The 24,623-nt window shown below is 26.0% G+C and overlaps 1 protein-coding gene across 2 annotated transcripts in view; it reads right to left on the bottom strand.

Moving 5' to 3' along the window:
- Positions 1-20,049, bottom strand: part of LOC112598009 (protein CBFA2T1) — a 42,975-nt gene extending 22,926 nt beyond the window's left edge. The window contains exons 1-3 of one of the 2 annotated variants that reach the window (XM_025344305.1): positions 19,893-20,049; positions 19,084-19,207; positions 10,503-10,620 (exon numbers count right to left, since the gene is read on the bottom strand). In XM_025344305.1, coding sequence (XP_025200090.1) covers positions 10,503-10,620; positions 19,084-19,155 — 190 coding nt within the window. In that variant the 5' untranslated portion in view covers positions 19,156-19,207; positions 19,893-20,049. The remainder of the gene's footprint in view (positions 1-10,502; positions 10,621-19,083; positions 19,208-19,892) is intronic. The other variant, XM_025344306.1, reaches the window with a different exon arrangement.
- Positions 20,050-24,623: the final 4,574 nt, after the last annotated feature.

Below are 24,623 nucleotides of genomic sequence, written 5' to 3' on the forward strand. Positions count from 1 at the left end.
ATTTTATGCAAATGTCTTGATTACTTTGTCTGTACATTTTCAAGTATTTTCATATGAACATCACTCATCATATATAATTCAGTAAGTCGATCGCGAAAATAAATTAATCATGGTATAAGCATGTGTATAAACAAGTATGAAATAATTTTTAAAACGATTATGTGTTATGTTTACAAATTATTTTTTGGGTAAATATATATATATATGTATATAGATAATATTATGTGAAATATAAATTTCCAGTAAATATATTTTTATTATTTATTAATATATGCAATATGCGTGTAATTATTTTCACATTGTTTTATAGTAAAAAATGGTAGGCAATTAAAAGTAAAAAGGTTGAATGTTGTTAAATTTTAATTTTAGAATATTTGAAAAAACTGCAGGGGAAAACCAATTAATGTGTGCAGATGTTTATAGGTATCTAATATTTAATAATAGTAAAAATAAAAATTCTTAAAAAGAAACTTAATTGAAAACATAATGTTGACGTTTCTTATAATTTTTCATTATTTTTTTATAAATTATCATAAAATGTTAATTTTTAGATAATTTTTTTATTTAACAATAACGAGTATCTATAACAATTCTAAAAATAGTTTTAGGTATGAGGTACATATTCATTTAAAATTAAAATCATCATTTAAGCATTAATTTAAAAAGCAAGTTCCAGACGGACTGTTTTTAAGGAGTTCAATTTAAGTAATATAATGAAGTCAACGTACTGTGCGTAAGAGTAGTATACTTGTGTGAGTGTATGCATGATTAACTGTAATGTATTTTCTACTCATCACATACTTTCTTTTCAATATCTATTTCACTAAATGCTAAAATTACGCATTCTGGTCCATCATACGTATTAATTTATCTATTTTAACAAATTTACTTTGCAATATTTTTTTTTTTTTACATTTTTTTCTTCATATAGTTTGTAATAGTTGGTGGAGAAATATTAAATACTTTTTAATTTTAAGTAAATAATGAGAAAAATGGGTGGAATTTATAAAAAACAAAAAATGTATGTGTAGTACAATTATTGAAAAATCAAATATGTTTTAAAAAAGGTATCGGACTATGGAATAATTTGTTATTACAGAAAAACAATGAGTATTTACCACTATTTACATAACATAATACGTTAGTATACAAAATTAGGAACATATATTTATATGTATATAATTTTATGGGATAAAAAATAACCCAATAATAGTATTTCATAAATTATAATTATTGGATTATCATTACATTAATTTTTACACACAAGTTATAGCACCATTTTTTTTTAACGAACACTTATGTGAGTATTAAAATAATATTATTTAACAATAAAGATACCTATATAATTTGTTTCAAAGTCATAGAACGAGTTCTAGACTTGTGGTCAAATTAAACAGTTAGGTTATGTTTTTGATTTTGGTAAATAAAATTATTCTCTTCTCTATTCAATCAGTTTTTTACCTAATTACGCCACTAGTTTGTGACATTTAATTAGATTATATCGATTTCAATTAAACGTATAAAATTATTTATTATGCATCGTAATTAGTATGCATAATGTAGTACTGTGTATAGTTAAAGATAATAATGTATACCTATATATGCATGACTGTGTCTTACGCAGCTTAATGGTTGTGCATATAAGAAACACAGCGCGCTAGTAGAGAGGTGGCGCCTGTCGGGTTTATTGTATTATTATTATTAAGGTCTTAATAATAAACCGAGAAAAGTAACGACGTGCGAATTAAATATGTATATTATTACATTTGGTTATATTTTGCGATAATCCACCAGCATTATTACTATTATAAACTATAAATAATGAACACGAAAAATAGATTCATCATATTTTACCAATTATTATTTATGTATTTATTTTATTATAATGTTATTTAGTAATAATTTTTGCGTATAAGTATATGTAAATTTTTTCTCAAAAACAGCTCCATGAATCACGGATTTTTCCAGAATTTTTTATAAAGGATTTTTAATAAAAGAAATTCATTAGTTAAGGTTATTTCAGGGGAAATTTGAATTTTTGAGTTAAATTTAAAATCTTAAAAATTTACGAAAATCTGAATTATTGATATTACAAAAGGACAATGTAATGGGAAGAAATAAATTATTAATGAGTTATATAATAATAAAGTTAAATTATTACATAATTATTATTTCTTAATTATTTAATAATAATTGAAGTTAACATAATTACTGAAGAAAATTCGGGAAAAGAGATGCATATTTTGAGAATAAAATTACATAAGTCTTTAACAAAAGTTAACCATGCAAAGACATAAATTTTCCATTAGATTAAATTTTCTATATCAGATCTTAAGGTCTAAGGTCAAATATTTGAGTTTATTGGTAAAAACTTATGAGAACAGTTTTTTACACGGAATGTCGCTTTTTCGTGACTAAAAATAAAAAGTAGTTTAAAAGTACTCTAATCACAAGAAAATTTTCGTTACACTCCTAATAATATAGCTGTGAATGAAACATTAAATAATACATAGACTATTTTTTTAATTATAATTTTAAGTATATAATATAAATATTAACAAATAAATTTCGATAATGAAACTCTTTTCTAAGATATTCCAGACGACTTCAATAAATGATTTCAAACTGACCTAAATCTTTGATGTTATTAAGCTCATCACAAATTTAATCCATTATAAAATATTCTTATTTTCGTTTTATTAGAAAAAAAAAATAAATACAAATGTAAGCAGAATATAATATATAAACAACATTTATTCAAACAAAAATATTATTTTTCAAAAACGGAAGTCAAGTTAAGATTGTTATTTATTATTATTTTGTCACGCGTTGAAAGACAGTTTGTTTCTGAAATACTCAATATTATCTTGTGCGTTATCGTGAACTTTTTTTTTTTAGAAGTCGTATTTATTATAGGTCTCAACGGGACTATTCAAAATCATGGCAATGCTTATTGCCAAGTTTATTTACCACAGCCACTTTTATCATTGAAAATTGTTTCTCTGCAAACGCTGCCACACTATAACACCCGTATGGTTTTGTTGCCGCTATTTTCCGCCACTCAACCACAACACACACCCCTTCAAGACTTTTGACCATTGGCTCGTACGAATCATCTTCCACGGCCAGGTAAGTATCACATCATTATATTTTAGAAGTTATAAACATGCTTTACAACAAAATTGCCTGTCAACAGGGAGATGATTACATCTCAATTTCTTATGAAATCAAAAGTTTAACAATAGTTACGTTTTTAGGGTCGGCATATAGTTAGAAATGACTTAGAATAAGCATGAAATACATCTATTTTCCTCTTTAATCATTTAATTGATTATATTCTTAATAACATTCTATAATAAAAGATTTTAATTATCATAGACAAAATATGAAATATCTAATAGGTAATTAAAATACACAACTAGAATATTCAGTTGAAATACATTAAACTATAAACATTATTTGAATAGAACTTCCTACTTATATTATATGATATTTATATAAACGTGTATTGTGTATACAATATATATATATATATATATGTGTATATAATATATATTATTATGATTGCGATTGCAAAATTGGATGGCCTTTTTTTGAAGGAAATTGTAAAGGGAGTGAAAAACAGTCAACGGATAATATTCCCCCAAAATAAACGTTTCTCAATAATCTTTCCAAACCATTGGATTCAAACAGTTGAGAGAATGTACCGGAAATGTATATTAGCTGTATATATGTATTTTTCAAATTTTTTGAATTCTCACTTGACTGCAGGAAGTACTGTAATGGGAAAAACCTTTCAGACGTAAAGACGCAACTGAAGAAAATGTATGTGTGATATTAAAAATATTTTATAAAAAATATTTAATTGTTTATAATTTTAATAATTATCATAGTATTATTTCGTTAATTTTAATTTTTAAATGAATTAGAAAATATCTATCTATAAAACCGATATTTTACATTATTACTTAACAAGATTTTTAAATTTTTATTTTTATTCAAGAAAACGTGACCTGGACTTTAATATTTATATCTTAATTTTACTTAAATTAATTTAAAATTAACAATAAAAATCTATGAATATAAACATTATAATAAGTGGCCATCGATTTCTGACCGATGAAGGTAGATAGTATTGAATTTATGTTAGAAAAAATTACCAAATTACTGACCGCACTTGATAAAAAAAAAATTCTCTGTTCTTGATGTTGTGGAAAAATTATACTATTATTGTCTGTATAAACAATTTAGGACAGTGCAAATAAACAGTCTAGAACCTCCATAGTCATGTCTATTTTACCTGTACTGTTATTATTATTTTATGGCTATTATCTTGCTCGTTTTATAAAGGTCTCACCCCATCACCATGTATATCATTGAACTATATTTAAATTTTCAGAAAAAAATCATTTTATAATGTTAAAACAAATCTTTTTACTTACTCATATTTTTATTTTTAAATAAACCCATTAACAAAATTATTGGCTTTGTGAAATTGAAATTAGAAACGTAATATGACATGGCATATCAATATGATAGGGTTTCTGGATATGATCGATACAATTTTCAAAAGGACGTATCTAGAAAACAACATACCGATGTCTAATGTATATATCCATTTTTTCCCAAGTAATAATACATTAATATATCAATACAATACATAATACACGTTGTATTAGTTCGGCCCATGCTGAAGTAAATGTGTATTTGGCGAGAGTATGAAACTATCTGGTAATAGTTTTTTAAAGTATATAATTTACATAGACAGTAGATTTTTCTAATGCCAAACATACTACAATATCGCTACATCAAATTTTTCATTATTTTGAAACTACAGCAAGTATGAAATATAATAATTTTTCTATATTAACAAATTTTAAAACATCATTGAAGATAAAAAATAAACTTTCATGGTGGATTTAAAAAAAAAAAATAAATATTTAATAAAAATTATAGCTCATAGATATGTACTAGTATTTTAATTTTTAAGTATTCAATTTATGTATTCATTTTTTTTAATTTTTTTTTTTTATAAGAATCAATTTCTTGAATTTAATTTTATTCCCTTGAGATTGAAATTTATAAGGCTTAACTGTTTTAATAAACGGTGAAAATAAAAACTATACAAGTGTAGAAAAAAGAATATTGTATGCGGTGCAAAAACGATACAATAATATATTACGAACACGCTGCTGCAATGTCATCTATCAAGATTAAACACGTCCCGTTGGAAGTGTAGGCAAAGATCTGTAGTGGGGAGGAAAATCCGCTGTGGAGGGTGTGGGGACGGGGCTGGTGTGTATTTAATATTTGGAACTCGACGGTTTGTCGAGTGTCATCTAAATAGCGAATTGATTATTCGCCAAGCAGAGCAGACCCTCTGGCGCCCGGCCAGCCACCACTACCGCCACCCCAGTAGACCGCCACGGAAGTCCCGCGATATATGCCCGCTGTTTCTGGGCTGCCGCCGGTGATGATCGTGCGGTGCGGGCAGTGTGCACAGCTGAACTTTTTCAATTTATTTCCAAGCACGCAAAATTCGGTTAATTAATATGTACGGATTTTTTTCGTTCTGTTTTATTGAAAATTAAAAAACAACTCTGAAACCAATACTGATTTCAATACCACCAAAAACCACATCTTGTTCACAATAATAATATTGTATATTTACATAATATCGCCGTCACAGTCGTTTAGATATCCTTTCGAATTCTTAATATTACTTTGCCGCCTGCAGATATATCATTTTGATGCAACGACTGTAATTATTTTACTCTCGTTTCGAATAATTATTATTCTAATGATGATAATAAATGAGAGAAAAAAATTAAATTTTAAATCGAGAACGAGTTTTCCGTGGTTGTATTTTTATGAAAATAAATATAGGATACAGATACCACTGCAAAATTGTTCTTCATAAATATTGGTAAAAATAATATTATTATATTTATTATACAGTGACATGCAGAATACAACCTACATACGTTAAAACCACTATCTACTATTTATTTTTTTAACATTTTAATGTATTAATGAGTCTTACATTATCACAATTTAATTAATTGTATTTCATAAATTCATAATATTGTAAGTCTCCATACATTATGGACTAATGGAAACTTAATAAGTCTATAACATAAGGAATCAAATTTATTAAGTTTTGTATTCGCCCATATAAAACATTCGTTTACACAAAAAAAATATAAAAAAATCGGCTAAATAATGCACAAATGAAAATTTTTTATATTTACACAAATTATATTTTAAGATTTGCTCTCCAATAAATAACTTATTGATTAATTTACCCAAATTAAACTCTCTTTCTCTTCTACGGTGTAATATCGATATATAGTTTTAAATTGTTGATTTTATATACAAACCGTGAACTACACACCTGAGGCGATGAAAGACCGTTCTGAGACATAGTGACAGCTGATGAAAATTAATAACTTGGTAAATAATTTATATCATTTTATGATGGTCTTTCTGCAACTCGTATTATTTATTTATACTATTATGTGATCATTCCATAATGATTTAACTAACGATAGTATGGCACTGTCATATTCATACAAAATAATATTAAAACAACGACATCGGTGATAATCATAACTATGACCTTTACGACCTTGTATGCTTAATTAATTAAAATCCTTACAAAAATAAATGAACCATTTGCCATACTAAATGTTGATTGTTATCATGTATATTATTATTTACATCGATCTCGGAAGCAGTGATTTTTTTTTTGGTTAAATAATATGTTTTTACAGAAGAGTTGACATAAAAAATTTTACACGGTGTTCAGGAAACTTTATGAGGCTCATACTACAAATGCCACGTTACAAAATATTTTGTTTTACAATTCCTTCTATTCCCTTTACTCTCCGAAAAGTAAATAAACAACAATGAAAACATTCAATAAAATGAATTGAGAAAGATGATGATTATTATTGGTTGGGTGACACGTAAAAACTTTGCAGTGGTTTGAGTCCAGACAAAGTCAATATACACTATACTCGTTCCTCGTGTACTATTACATATAATATTTAAGTATGCGTATCGGACTTAAGCGGCAAAGTTGGCCAAAGTCCCGCTTTTAGAATTACTTTCTAAACTTTAATTAATAACTCTGGTCACCATAACCGACACTACTACAACGATCAAACTTTATAATACATAATATTTACCAATATACAGAGCGTCGAATTTCTACCACTAATAATATCTAGGTGGTATGGTAACGGTGAGTAGACGATCTATACATACACACACACACACACACACACACACACATATATATATATAGATTTCAGATAAATCATATTTGGCACGTGGAACGGAGGCGGCGGCGGTGATGCGGCGGGGGTGTTGGACTTCTGGGTAAAAGGGTTTACAATTGGCCGAACATTATAATAAATTTTGGGTTTTAATAAATGCGAGAGAGAGGTGGTGGCGTGAGAGTTATTGGAAGGAGACCAAGAATGGCGCCATATTTTACTAAAGAACGTCAATCGCAGGTGTCGGAGAGCAGGGGTATGCGCGTGTAACAGACGTGCTGGCTTCAATTTGCCTTATAATAATATTTTGCTTTTTTTTTTATTATTATTCTTTTTTTTCCTTATTACAGAACTTGACACTTAATTTTCGTTGGTAGCGCTGGTTTTACAACTTACACTCACATAATATTTCGAATCGTATATACGTTCCTGTGAGCAGCTATTCCACTTTTATGCAATTGACAGCAGCGGCGGCTCAACTAGAGTAATATACCATATATCTGTGAGTGTACACGAACGAGTGTGTTTCAATTTTATACACATTTTTCGAGAAAAATTTAAAGAATTATGCGAAATAATTTAATATAATCTTATTTCTTTATTCACTAGCAAATAACTTCTTTGTCATTATTCATATTAATATAATTTGTGGTTCAGACTCTACTCGAGATCATATTAAAACATAATTAAAACTGTTTCATGTTGTATTATTGAAATAAAATATTCCTATAAAAAATTTAACTTCAAAATCACATAGATTCTCTAACTATGTATTTATAAATATTTTATATACAAAAATATTTTTGTCAGTACTTATAGTATTATACTAAATGATTAATTAAATATGTTCACTAGTTTTTAATCCTCTACATAATAATATATATTTATTCAAATATTAATGTGAATTTAAGGACTATATTTTGAAATAATTAGATTTTTCGTTAAGGAATATCATGTTGTTGTGATTATAATTTTTTTCAAGTGTAAAATACCCTTTTTTTATTGTAAATTGATTTGAAAACAAATGGTATAAAATACTTTATCGCGAATGTTTGTGTTTAGTGTTTACTATGGTTGGTAAATGGGGCTGGTGTTGCTGAACCAGTCATTATTTTGTGAAGGAAGGAGTGATGTGGAAATGTCAAGATAGGTTGTGCAAATTAAAACGACTAATATGAGTATTTAATAATTAATCACATAATTTTATTTATGGATTTTACATGCGGAGGGGATCAATTAAATAATGTCAATGATTTTTTTATGAAATTAGTTGTAATTCAAAAAGTATTAACTGTAGAAACTTGAAATATTATTAATTGTTATTTGTTACCGTATATTTTTCAAAATAATTAGTCTAATTTTAAGTTATTTATACCACCACAATTTTATTCACACTATTCTACTTTACGACAATTGATTTTAAAATATTTTAATAATATTATGACAATAATATATGCGATGTTCTTTGTAAAGATTTATTCAATCTAGATTATTAATCCATAATAACATAAAAATAAATTTTTATAGAAGTTCCATAAATAATTATAAAATACCATTAGAAATAGAAATGTATACAATTATTTCACCCAAAATCGTTTTACGTATACAGTGAAATACCATTAAATTCAAATATTACACCGACATTTCCAATAGCGGATACACTCGAATCCTTTTATTTAATACAGCAAAATAATATCCTTGATTATTTATCAATTTACTTTTAAAGTCGTTTATCATTTTCAATATAATTTGTTATTTTTTATCATTATTTTAATTTATAAGAAAAACCTAATTTTAATAATAATTGAGCAGAGTATGAAATATATATATATATATATATTATTTATATTTTACGCAAATGTACATATATTTTCATTTGCCAAAATTTTACAAGTGCTTAACATCATAAAAGAAAAGAATGATTTTACATCAAAATATTATTGTAACTATATATCCTGGTTAATATTTAATGCTTATTCATGTGTATATGTTTATAATATTAAATTAAAATAAGCTCCCATAAAATATATGATTTCTAAATCAAAAATGAAAATGGAAAATTGTATCTATATAAATAATACACTATGTACGACGATGTATCTAACTTCTAACATATCGAACATATTCGTGAATATTGTTTATCCTTATTTTTATATTTGGACCTTTACATAAATCTTATCATCGCCAATGAATTATTCAAATACTATGATCCTTTTTATTTTAAAGTTTAAGTTCAATAAGTAATAGCCAATAGCCTATGAATTTATTGGTTTAAATAAAAACAATGACAAAAATGAGAAATTAAGTATCCATAGTATTGTAAGTTTAACAATTAAAAGTTTTATTTATATACTCTACAAGTACCTACATTTTTTTCAGGTAGATTAAGTGTTTTAAAAGTTTCGTGTTTAATATATATAAGTATACATCTATAAATGTTTATTATTTATTTATATTTTTTCATATTATATTGAAAACCAAACATATAGATATTAGGCACCTATTATGAAACTTCAAAAAATATAATTTGAAAAGTAGACTGTAATCTCAAAACTATTACGAAAACTTACCGTAAAAACATCGATAATAAAATGATATCATGCACGTTCATTTTTAACAATATTTAACCAATTTTTTTTATTAGACAGAATTCCATTTAACGAAAACAACATCAAAAAATTCATGGAATTCTTAACAAAAGCAAAATTTCTAAATTATTTATATTTACATTAAAATATAATACTCTAGTTATTAGTTATAGCATAAATTACAACTCTCTTTAAGTTTGTTACTCTACTTATATTTATTTTGAAATGTATTCAGATTAACCCATGACGTTGCAGCCTTAATTTAATTATAATGAAAAAAAAAATCTATTCAGAATAATTTTAAAAATATAACAATTCTAATCGATGTTTTTAAATCAAAAATAATTATTATATTACACACGGTGTCGAGATTAAAGTTTGACGATTGACAATTTTACAAATAGCTGAATAGACAGACAGATGTTCAAGTTTTAATGTAAAGCTATATAGTATTACTATCTACTAGGCGTACTGTAAAATGCACCTAACCTATATATTATATTTTAACATATATATGTACTACAGCTGTGTACACCATAACCTTAAAATTATTTTTATATTCTCTATATAAAACTTATAATAATAATACTTGGGGCAGTAACAAAATGTAAGATAAACTTAAAAATATACTTACGAATGTGAATTCTGAATGCGGATTCTTTGTTATTGTTGTTATTTATAACTGTTTCATCTGTGAGAATACCAGAATCCCGTTCAATCGCTTCTTCCTTTATCATTTTTGGTTCCATTAACTGAAAAAATTAACACAATAATTAGTAAATTATTAGGTTTCGAAAAAATATAAAAGTTATATGGCCAAGTCGAATAACTTAAGAAAAAAATATTTGAAACACTTAAAACAGAATATTATGTACGATTTAGTTAATCATTTAATTAATACAAATCATTAATCATTATTAATTGATATTATGGACTCCAACCCACAGGTAAGCTACATTACAATCTAATCAGCTTATACGTACACATTATAAATATACAAAATATACAAATTTTACCTTATTAAATATTTTTGTATTGAGAAAAATTAATGATTTTTTTCTGAATCCAATTTTTCTTTAATTTATTTAAAATGATCATAACTAAAATACTAAAACTTTTATTTAATATGTAATTTTTAAATTTATTTTATTTAATGTTTTACATTGAAAGAGACTGATATTTATGATTTTTCATAAAAAATTGAAAACTTATGCATTTTATATTAAATGAAACATTGAAAAAGAAATGTATAAAATACTTTTTAGAGGTATACTAGGTATATTCTGTAAATTACTGAATATATACATCTATTAAACGATCAAAGCATACTATTATCAAGCTGAAACACAATATTTCAATCATATGAAAATCCAATTAAAGTATACTAATAAAGCATGTCAACCTCAGATAAAATATATTTATTTTTTGTAAATGTTGTTAGATATATTATAATACAATTTCTATAGTAGGTAGATATAATATATATTATGTACGTGTAATGTTAGTATAATATATTTACTGGGTAATTTATTTTATCGAAGAATATTCATTATTTTAAAATATATTAACGCTTCTGACAATATTTTTTTTTCATAATTTCTAGTCAAAAAAAAAAAAAAAAAAAGAAGTATTCTAATATTTTTTAACATTCAAATTTTTAACCATTTTTAACTTTTTTTAAAAGATCATATACATTTTTAATTTCAGTCATGAAATAGAATACTTTTCGGAATATTTGAATATTATTTACCTACATTTTAAGACTTCAGTACTTATAATTCTTAAATTATTTGTCCAAATTTCGATTTTTATATATCAAAATATTCCGAAAAATATTCTGCTTCAAAATATAAAATTTAATGTGTATGTTATCATTAAAAAAAAAAAGTAAAAATATTTAAATATACTATTTTATTTTAAAATTAAAAATTACATAAAATAAATATTTTTAAAAATGTAAATACATTTTGAAATTATGAGTATTGTTTGGTAAAATAATTACCACATATATATTATATAATACTGTATTATAACTATTTACTAGTTATATTTATACAATATACATACATAATATCAGTTATTACATCAAAACAGTTATAAATATATTTGAATAAACATCATATTTCAAAATAATTTATAATAATAATTCATAACAATATTTTTTATTTTAATGTATGATTGATTTTTCTTTTAAATATTAGTAGTACCTATCTTGTAGTAACATACAGCAAATTATTTAAGTATTTGAGGAGTAAGGAAAAAATATTTGATAGTCATCTTAAAAAGATTACAAAAATATATCTATATTAAAGTATCATTAAATTTTATTTTAAAAATTCCCGGAATGTCAAAAATGACCTTTAAAAAATATCTTTGCTAATGGAGCCTGATTTTTTTATAAATACACTTATAATTAGGGTTTTAATTTCAAGGTAGTGATAACCTTGACTATATTGTTTGGAATATAGAAGAAATACTAAATATGTCATAAAAAATATCATTAAATACTGTAGAAAATAGTACGTTAGTAACATTACAAACTGAACCACAATTACAAAGTTTTGTAACTAGTTTTAAATAATTTTGTGTTTCCAATAAAATATTGTAAATAATAATTGATCATATAAATAAAATAGTGTCAAATAATAATAAAAAATAATTCTTTTAACGGTTTTATTTGTGTGATTCAGATTCATGTCAGAAGAGTGATAATAAGATTCTATTTTTGGAAAATAAAATTATAAAATATAAAACGTTCTGAAACTGAAGCATATATTTTGTAAAAGCTATTAAGGATGTTCAAAACGTATAATAATCTTGTTAATGGTATAAATTTAAAAGATTTGATATATTTTATAATAATTAATTATTCATAAACACATAAACTGTAACCATAAAATGCATAAACTAGTGAAATGAACATTGATTTCAAAATCAAGAATTTTTTTTGATTTATGAAAATAAAATCTTTTTGATTCAATTTTTTATACTTATGCAAAATATAAAACACATAATACGACTATAATTTCAAGTAGTTTTATTATTTTTAAACCATTTAAATCGCTTATTTAAATATGTAATCGATATTTCTAGTTACGCATGATTTGAAAAGCACACGATATGACTGTATTGATGAAGTAAAGTACATAGAAATCCCTTACAGATACCTACCCGATTTTTGTTTTTTCATGTGTATTTTTTCTATATTCAACAGATATTATTGAATTCGTTTTAGACTTGAAAGTGTATAATTTACACAATAACAAATACAATAACATATATTATATAAGTGATTCGAAAAATATATCTATTGACGATACTTCACGGGAATTTTTTATCTTTTCATGTATAATTAATTAATATAATTGGTTTGGTATTATTGTTGTCCCACATTTGAAGATAGAAAAATAATTAATAACTAGTTTGTTTTAACGCATTTTTTCGATGAAGTATTTATAATATCTGCAATAGTGGTTATGAGGAAAATCTCAAACATAATCATTGATCTCAATCATATTATAAAATCGCTTAGGATATTACATTTTCTAATATCTAGAGATGTTTAATCTTGTTAGTGTTCAACGGATGTGCTATTATAATTTATATATAATAACTTGTGAGTATGGTGGTGTGAAAATTATCTGAGAGATTTATCGGTAGAACGGTTTGATACAACGGAAAGATTTATGTTTTAGGTATGGTTTTGCTGAAAATTTGGGACAAAGTCCTTGTGGATTTGACAACCTTTAATACTATATGGTTGAGTGATTTTCCATAAATGAAGCGCAAGAAGCTAGAGTATCTTTTGAGCAAAAGTTTAATAGATTGTATCCTTGATGTTTTGGTGGGTAGCTTTACGTGTATTATAATCATATAGTATTGACAATTTTAGAACTGTAGAATTCTATGCTTTTTGTGTAGTTCTTATGTTATTTTAGCTTCTAGAATTCATATTATTTCAAATAACTGTATGGTAGTGGCAGTATTTTTTAATATCGACGAAGAAGAGTGTAAAAGAGCATTTGGTTTAGTTTTGTATAATACGTATAATGGTGATTTAAAGCACAGCAGACTTTTCGATTAATGTTTTTATTTCCTTGCAAAATATAAAAAATTATCGAAAGTCTTAGCAGTTTAATAAATATCTTTAGATTCATTGCGTTAAAAAAAATAAGTCAATGAAAAACCTCGGTTGTATTGCGTCCTCCACGTAGTTATATATCTAACGTGCGCCTGGTGCAATTCGTTCGGTACGCATCATCGTAACACGCGAGTAGCAGTCGTCTACACAATATATATAAATATATATGTTATTATTATTATTATTATTATCATCATCGTCATTACGAATACGACGACGGCGGTAATATCGACCAAAAGCAGCGTGGAAAAAGCTCCTTCGAGACCGCATTTTCTTGTGCCGATGTGTATTATTAGATAAACATTAACCAGCTGTGAGCAACCGCCCCAATTCGGTCGCCGTATTCGTGTGTATATGTGTGTGTATGTGTGAGCTGTCGGCGGCAGTCGGAAATTGTCAGTATGGAAAAAAGGACACATGTTTTCTATCGACCGGCGACTATATACACACAACGGATAGGTCCTCCGCCGCCGCATGCCACCGCCTGCACACTCTTCCACGGCGGATTATTTCACGATGGTTGCGACGGCTTCGCGTATCGGGTCGATACTTTTCAAATCGAACCGATAATAATAAAATCTGTTTAATATAATAATATAATGTGTTATATTCTGATAATGAATAGAATCGAACAAATTGCAATACAACGAAGAGAAATTTATCTTAGGTAACTGAAAAGTACAAACATAGATGAACGTGATGTAAAATTATACTATTTTATATATTATGAATTATGTGTGTATAGTATATATGTGTGTCGATAATATAAAAATTATTAGTATTAAATAATGTATATACCTATTTATATTTATATTTTCAAGGTGATTCTTTTATTGAACAACACTAATTATTTCGAAATCTATTGTGCTTTTGAAAATATTTTTTTACATCATGAAATGGTGGTCACTACATCATTTCCAAACGAAATAAAAAACATTTTTTTTTTATATATTTTTTATCATTATAGTTTTTAATTTATTTTTTTACTTTTATGAATAAAACATACATTATTTTCATATTCAGAATCAGAACAGTTTTTTGAGTATTTTGATTCATAAAAATCGAAATTCAGACGAGTATTTTACGAGTTATAAGTAGGTATTTAAAGTTTTCGTAGCAGTGTAGAATGGTACCACCGCAAAATGGTTGGTCTACTACTTCTCTCACCTAAACTTTAAATATTTATAACTCATAAACTACTCGCCTGAATTTCGATTTTTATGGGTATTTCCGCAAAATGTTGGTCTACTACTTTACTTAACTAAATTTTAAATACTAATAACTCGTAAACTACTCATCTAAACTTCGATTTTTATGTATCAAAATATTCAGAAAAATATTCTGCTTCCTTATATGAAATTAAAAATGTATTTTGTCATTCAAGAAAGTAAGAAAATAAAAAAATTATAACAATAAAAAATATTTAAAAAATGCTGTTTTATTTTGACTGGAAATTATATAAAAAAAATATTATCAAAAATGTGAACAGATTTTGAAATAACGAGTGTTCAATAAAATAATCACCCAGTTTAGTATATATATGAATTAATTCTGGCTCTTCGGGGTTAATATCGGTCGGTAAATCCTTTGTCGTTACACAATTTACCGAAAAACACGTGGTTTGAATGAACGAAAAAAATAACTATACTTATTCTCTATATAACATATTATGTGAAAATTACACGCGCGTATACAAGTCAAAAGATAAATAATTAATATTTATTGTCCACAGAAACGATAACAATGTACCTATAACATATTATAACGCGTAGATATAGAGGACAGAGTTTTATCAGTTTTTATAACATTATAATTATATGTAAGACTCTACTACCAACAACCAAGTTACGTTATAACGTGTATTTATTTTTTTCAACAACAAATAACAATAATGTTCTTACAAAAAACCATAAATTCTTTATCGTAAAAATGCTTATATCTGAATTTAAGCAGACTTCACAGAGATATTATAATTCAATTGTCATTTTTCGGTAGTAATATTTTCCATTTAAAATTTTTTTTTCATATTACATGAAAACAGAGTTATTAAAAAATTGCTGAATAAACATACAAGTAGGTAATCACAATAGTCAATATTAAACTATGTTAAGTAAAATCGTATTTTATGATTAGGTCAAGATTTTATATAACTGACACCTTAAAGCTCAAATTAAATAGAAAACAGTAAAGTTAAATTACATAATATATTGTGTATATTAATCTTATTATACAATGTTTTAAAAATAGTACTTTACATAAATGTGGAAATGTATTCAAAATAAATAAGATTTTATGTATTTGAGGAGGCATATTCAAAGTCTTAAAATTAAATAGCAACAATTTCGAAAAGAAATATTTTTCAGTTTGACCTATAATCGCTAATACCGATGATTAATCGAAAAATAATATTTTGATGTTATTCAAATACAAAAACATGTTGTACAAACAAACAAAAACTTCTAATACAAATATTAAATCATCCTTATTAATTCACCAGCTATACATTTACGACATGTCGGGCGAGCGCGTATAACTTTCCCAACGCCGCGCCACTCGCATCGTGCTGCCACAAACATACATATCATAATATAATGTAAAATGGTATATTATAATATTAAACACACAGTTTAAATAAAATAAGATCGAAGCCTTAATGAATAATATTAATGATTTATGATGTATTATATTATTTATTTGTTTGTGATTGAATTTTATAACTTAAAATGCAACAAGCGTTAAGCAGATAATAAATTTCGTAGTAAAAAATTCGGATGAGTGACTGAGGCGAATCGTAATTGTCTATTTATTAGGGATGGTAATGGTACTATTTTTGATATACCAGTAATCGGTATTCGAGAATAAAAATAACCATAAAATAATATAAAAATTCAAATCCTTCTAAAAAATAATAAATGAGCCCCTAAAATTTGTTTTTGGTAGGTATAACATGTAAACTGGACCTAAGACATTGGATCATTTAATTGGTTTTAAAATACTACAGATGTATAACTTTTTATTTTATCAATATTTTAAGATATTTTAGATGATATAAAAAAAAAATTATGGCCTATACTTATTATTATAAGTTACTATCTATATAAGAGTATTATTAACTATTAAAAAAAATGTATTATTATAAGAGTATGATTTTAGTAGTACCTACTCATAATTATTAAAGTTGACATGGGGATAAAAACAAATTTGTTACCAAAAAAAAATTAATTCTTCAATATTCATTATTTTTTCTCGGAGTCTAATCTATTTCAAGAATATTGGGCAAGAATTTTAAATTTCCGTGGCCTTTCCCTTTGCTGACCGTTAATTATACTACTCATGCCATGGTTCATTAATTATTTTAGTTATTACACCGAAAATATCATGCAATGGTAACGTCTGTAAATATATATTACCAGAAATATCGTACCAACCATGTTACCAACTCATGAGAGAAACAACAATATTTAGCATTTCCATTAGACCATAGAATACATTTTATTTTTTTTAAATGTAATTATTATTTTTAATTAGAATTTAAATTGAGAAATACTATTCTACTAAAAAAACTATAATTAATTATCATTATTATTTACATATTTTATAGTTTAAAATTGATTAATTTTAATAAATTTAAAAAAAATAAATAGTTAATAAAACTTTAAATAAATAAAAACGGATTAGTGAAATTAATTATATTCAATTAGTATAAATTAATTTTGTTTAGCTTTATTTTTATTAGTTATATAATATATTTTTACTTTTTATTATATTTTATCAACCAATATGAGACAAATATAATGAAATATATTTTTGAATTTTAAATTATAATTAATATAAATTTAAATCATCGGTTAAATATAGATATATTTATACAACAATGGTTTTAGATTCACCGAAATAACCACATTTCGATATTATCATCAAAAACATCATACTAAGTACCGACGATAAAAAATATAAAATACCGGTATCAACATCTAAAATATTACTAAACTTAATATTAATACATAAATGTAATTAAAAATAATGAGCTGTGTAAACGATAAACCCATAAATTTATAAAATGAATACCAGCTCATCGTAGTAGAGTCAATAAAGATCAAGATTTGATTAAAATTTAATTTCTGCTGTTGATATTTTCAAATATAATTTATAGTCTGTACATAGATATAAGCAATGTCATTATTCTTTACTAAAAGAATATAAATTAATAAACATTGTACTATATCAAGGCCAATCCTAGTACAATCAATTTATTATATTAAATGGATAGTCGGCAAGCAAATATTACCTATAATCCTTTTATAATCATAAACCTAAGCTAACAATTTAAGTGATTTAACACTTTAGATTATTTAAACCATAGACAATGAGTATAGGTAGTAAATTTGGTGATAATAAGGGAGAATTTAAATGAAATGCTTAAGTAGTGTACACAATAATATTATGCGCAACTTCGTCGTCACGATAATACAAGCAACAATTGCGCGCAGTGCTTCCTAAAAATAAGGTTTTAAACATAATAGATAGAAAAATAATATCGACATGTTAACAAAGTTAATGTATTTAGGAGATAAGTTATTTGTATGCTCGGTTTCACTGTATTGGCTCGACTGTAGAAGATAAAAACAGTGTCAGATAAACCGATGCAAACAGTACTTTTCTCTAGGGCCCTCGATAATATGAATATAAAAGTATTAAATAAAGGCAATTTGTTATAAAAATAATAGTTAGAATGTGCTTAGATTTTACTTAGGCTTATAACAGTTAAAATTAGGATTCATCATAAATTTGATATACTGATACTATGGGTATAATATTGTTTATTATACTTTTTCAGCAACTTTCATACAAATTACAATTTTGAAAAATAGTTATGGTTTACATAATACGTACGTAGAACAATAAAAGCATATTTATATTTTCTAAAATTTCGAAGGTGGGTGACTGAGAGGACTGGGTACCCCTGATATACATAAACGAATAGTGATCGAACGATGACTTCGAAATGCCGACTACAGGTGGAATGGAAATGAACAATAAAAAATAAAAATAAAATACGTAAAATAGATCTCACCTGCCAGCGTGCGTTGCTGCAATTATTATCCATCGCGAACGAATCGAACCTTTGAAAACCGCTGGCCCTCATAGTGTCCCGATGGTTTGATACATAAAATTATCAATTGATATTAACGCTGTACCTATGCGATATTACGATAATATTATATGAATATACCCTAAGCGTATGTCCTATATCAAAAATGTGAGATTTTATGACAGTGACGGTCGGCGGACGGACTTCAACTGCAGTTAGTAACGGAAACAAAAACTATGATAGTGACTGTTCTTATATTTTTGATGTGCGTAAAAAGACCTCACTGACTCAGTTGAACTTACCGTCCCTATCATGACACAGGTACGCGGCTGCGAGTTTGATCAATTGGCGCATTTGTATACCGCGAGCCAGCAGCAGCACGTGCTGCGTTCGTTTCTTCCACTCTTCCCTCCCTCCACCGACATCACTCCGCCACCGCACGACCGTCGTCCGACACTTGTTACAATAACATCGCACAGACACCTGTTCAAACGCCTTGCACGTTAATATATTTTGGCGCTGTGTACAGCGAAACACGCGAATCCACCATAAAACTCAATTACCCACCCACCCACCCACGTACCTACCTACCCATCAACGGATTTATGCGGTAGGATCTTAATAAACGAGTACACATCGCCGTCGATGTCTTCGTGGTAACTATATAGGTATAATATCCTCTCCATATCTACATACCCACGTGTAAAATTAAGATGATAACAATAATAATAATAATAATAATAATAATAATAATATTACTATGATTACGTTATATGGTTTAGAAGACTTACGAGTGTCGAGACTGAACGAGACTCTTATAGCGATGTGTATTGTTGCTGTGGTCCGAGATCGTGGTGACGGCGTTGGCGGCGGTGAAAGTGCTCGTAACTACCGGCGTACACGGTGTCGGGGCGCGTAATGCCGCCACGACTGCTGTCCGTCCACGGCGGCGGCGACCCGCGGGACGCTGTCGCGCACACCGCATATATACGGACGATAAGTTTTGCCGCACGACGCGCGCCGACGCGGACGGGACGTGTATAATACACCACGCGTATATTATTTTATATTAACAGCGGCGAAATAATTTTCATTTCTCAGCCTTTCCAATCCTCCCCCATCCCCCCTCAGTCATTCATCTCTCTCGCCCACTTACGCTCGCTCACTCTCACCCTCTCTCATTCTCTCGAAAACGGCAGCCGGTCCAGACGTAGACACGCAGTGTATATATATATATATATTATATATATATAAAATATGTACCTCGTTATATAGTATATAATATCAGTATATACCTCTGCCATTGACATTGTTAATTAAAACCGCGGGATTTTATCAAAACTACCACTACTACCACTACCGTGATAAACGAGTGTATGTGTGTGTACACAACCCAACCACTGCAGCCTGCCGAGCCACTGATATACGCATATTGTGTACGACGTATACGATGGGAAGTATATAGCGCGCGGCGCTTGGAAAAGCGCTTATCACAGACGTCACATGCACGATCAAGCCCGTTCTACCCGCCGGCCGATGAATGTCGTCACATCGTAGTTGTCTGTATATAATAATAATTATTATTATTTGTGTGTACGGTATGCACGTTATAATATTATTATTAATGCTGCATAGTGTCCAGCTATATAATTTTATGAATACAATATTATTTGACCCGACGACGTTTAGGGTAGGTACAGATAAAACCTATAGCTTTGAACGAGCAATAGCGCAAATAGTGATATCACAAGCTTTGCGCTTGAGGGGCAGATAATATACAATACAGAATTCAATTTCAAAAAAAAAAAAATTTTTTAATAATTGCGTTTTATTTTTCATCATTTATATTAATATATACGTATATAATGGGTTATTTTAGTATTTAAATAATTACTCGTATACCTATTACCTACTATGTATACCCTATAAGTACCCCAAACGAATATCTATTTAGTCAAAACATAATAATTATGCACTTAATTAAAGTACATAATAATCATCTTGCCTAGTTATTTTAGAAATAAAGTGGTCTAAACATACTGAGTATGTGATCATTAATTGATCCATTATTTCAACAACATTTATTTTTATAAATACATCAATTATAGATACTCTAATATTTATTACATATTATTTACCTAACTGAAATTAAATCAACTTGTTTCACTTATAATACTTTGGCATATAATTTAATATGGATATGTATGGTTTTACCAAATTAAATTTTGAAATTTAAAATAATCTAAATATTATATAATTATTTAACTTCTGGTTTAGACCTATGCCATCTTTATATTACATAAATATTTTTTTTTTAATTAATTTTTTATTACACAATCTGTAAATATATTTTTACAATAATTGTATGTGTTGTAAGATATTACTAATTTAATATAATATGCTGGAACGAAAAAACCTTCCAATGAAGGCATTTCGGTGTGGATGACGTAGATATTAAAATTAAATATAAACATTATATAGATAATAGGTAAAATAAATTGAGCATTAAAATCAATAAATTGGATCTATGTAACTAATATAATGTTGTAACGTGCATAACTAAGTACCTATAATACTACTCATCTTCGTTAATATTCAACTACAGGAATAATTCAAATTTAATTTAAATTTTTCCTTGTTATATTGTCCATACATATAAAAATTATATGTAATGATTACTAATTAAATTAATCGTAGGAAACTATTTTTTTATACTTTCTCATATAAGAAAAACAATCATAAAGTGGACAACTTTTCTCTTGATGAACGCTAAAATTTACCATTACGAATTTCACAACCATCCAATTTGTATTAACTTTATACTTCATTTTTATTTTTACAACAATTTTTTGAAAATCCTATATCATATTAATTTTCACACACAAACTAGTAATTAAACGTTATTATTTTATTACCATGTAAATATTTTCACAAAATATCTTTAAATTTGTTAAATATTTTATTACAAATTAATTTTTATTATTTCATTATAAATTTAGTTATTATATTATATATATATTAGATATTATATTAATTTAACATATATATAATATACAATTAGAAATGACGCACTATGTACATGGAAAAGATAAAAATGTTTAAAGATGCTCCTCTTGTAAGATAAAATAATACCAATAATATTAATTCATTTATTTATTGATTTTTGAATAAACATCTGATAGGCTTAAGTATAGAACTTATAAATTTGTAATATATTTAACAGAATTTTGTATTACAAAAATAATCTAAAAAGTAAAATAGTATTACCTATATAAATTTGATACATAGAATAAACTATAAACATAATAAGTAAAATTCAATTACTAATATTTACTATTTAGATATACTAGTGGTTTAAATAATGCCGTTTTAGATATGACAGATTATTAAAAAAGAAATCAAAATTATATATATTTTCTAATGTTAGGAGTCTATCAAGCGAATTATTTTGTTCATAGACTATGCGGTGAGTTTTAATATGCAATATTGGACATGAAAGAGTGTTGTATTGTGGTACGTGAAACGAAATACATTTAAGAAGTGGAGGGCAAGAAGTACTACCATTAAATAATTTATACAAGAATGATATATCTAATATTTTTACATTAATAATAGAATAAAGTAAACAAATTAAAAAATATAATATAATAAATTGTGCCATGATATTTGTATAGCTAGATAATTAAAAATATTACACAATGTCAAGTTTAAGCGTAACTACGTGGATTTCATGAAAAATTTTTCACTTAGGGAATTTTTTTTAAAGTTAAATAAACGGTATCCATTTCATAAAATGGCTAACTATTCGAGAAAAAGCCACTTGGCTACTGTCTACGACACATATTATGAACATAAAATAAATAGTTGTTTGTATAGTCTTTCCGTTATTATTTATTACGATTGAATACAATTATGTTTTATATACGAAGGTTTGCTATAATAACTAATAAGTATTATGTCACCACTTAACCACATTTTCATATGTGATTACCTAATTCAGTAAATAGATACAGATGCGTGTGAGTGTGAGTCAAAATCAATTTATTAAATGTAACGATTGTTATATAGTATCGACATTTTAATGTAGGTATGTTGTCTTATGTATGATATACGTATTTTAAATTCTGATAGGAACGTCGAACGTAAAAAATATCGATTTTACAGTAAAAAGTTTTTTTTTTTTTTTTATCGAAATACGCTTCATTATATTTGGATAAATAATGTTTTTTTTTAAATTTCACGTTGTTTAAAAGTGTATTGTAATTTTAAAGAAATACAATAACAGTGAAATTTCAGTATTTGCGGTATAGTCTAAAGAAAACCTGACCATTCATACGTTTTTGTGTCAGAAATAAAATACTCAATGGGGTCTTTACTTTGTAACAAAGTTCTAATATTTAAACATTAAATAACGTAAAGAAATACAATGGTAAATATTTTAAATAAAATAAATATTAAATAATGATTAATAGTAATAGTTAATTAAACTTAACAGTAAATAGTTATAATGAGAAATCAAAAATATGTTAATAAATTAATCAGCTGATTAACTTAGCCGATACAAGCAAATTTAATATAATGTAATAAAAATTACCAAATATACAAAAAATAATTTAAAAAAAGACAAAAATCTTAATTTTTAATTACTTTAAATTTTACTATTAAATATTAATATTATTCACGATAAAAATATTTTAAAGTAATTTCAGGCACATATTTCTTGTAATTAATATAAAACATTTTGTATCATTTCTAACATTGCCAAAATATCAAATAAACTATTCAGTTGTTTGTTAATAATAATTAACTATAATTTAACATTTACAAAGGATTATAATAATAATAGTACATGTTAAATACTTAAATACCAAACTAGTAAAAATGAAACTATACATGTGTTATACTAAAAATAGAGGGTTGTTTTCCAGCTCAAATAATTTATAGAGCTTTGTCTAACTAGATTTTACATATTGACAGTAATAATCTTTTATACAGAAAATCGTGTCCATCCATTACTTATTTGAATTTTCAAATTTAAGTGTTTTCTTATGCGATTTAAAAATATACTTTAATGTCAGGAGAAGTTATATAGTAGATAATGCTTTTTTGGTTTGGTTGAAAAAAATATTATTACAGAATTTTTATTTTACCGAAAGTATTTTTTAATAAGAAATAAAAATAGATAAAACATAATTTTATGAAATTCGTTAAAATAATGCAATTCTTCATACTTGTAATTAAATAAATTGGAATTTCCAATAATTCCAATAAACATATTAAAATTTCAATTATTACGTCATATTGTTTTACTCGTATCACATGGCACACTAAAATATTGAAAATATTTTAATATATGTATACATTAAGTAAATATAAAAATAAATTTAAAATAATCAAAAAATCTGAGTGTCGGGGTGTCAAAAAGTTTACAACCACTAAATATATAATAGTAGTGATTACTCACAAAATCATTATGATAATTAATAATGGTTTAAGATAGTTACAAGAATATTATACATTTA

Source organism: Melanaphis sacchari, unplaced genomic scaffold (genome assembly GCF_002803265.2).
Source record: "Melanaphis sacchari strain LSU unplaced genomic scaffold, SCAv2.0 Contig44_pilon_pilon, whole genome shotgun sequence".
In the NCBI taxonomy this organism is placed as follows: Eukaryota; Metazoa; Arthropoda; class Insecta; order Hemiptera; family Aphididae; genus Melanaphis; species Melanaphis sacchari.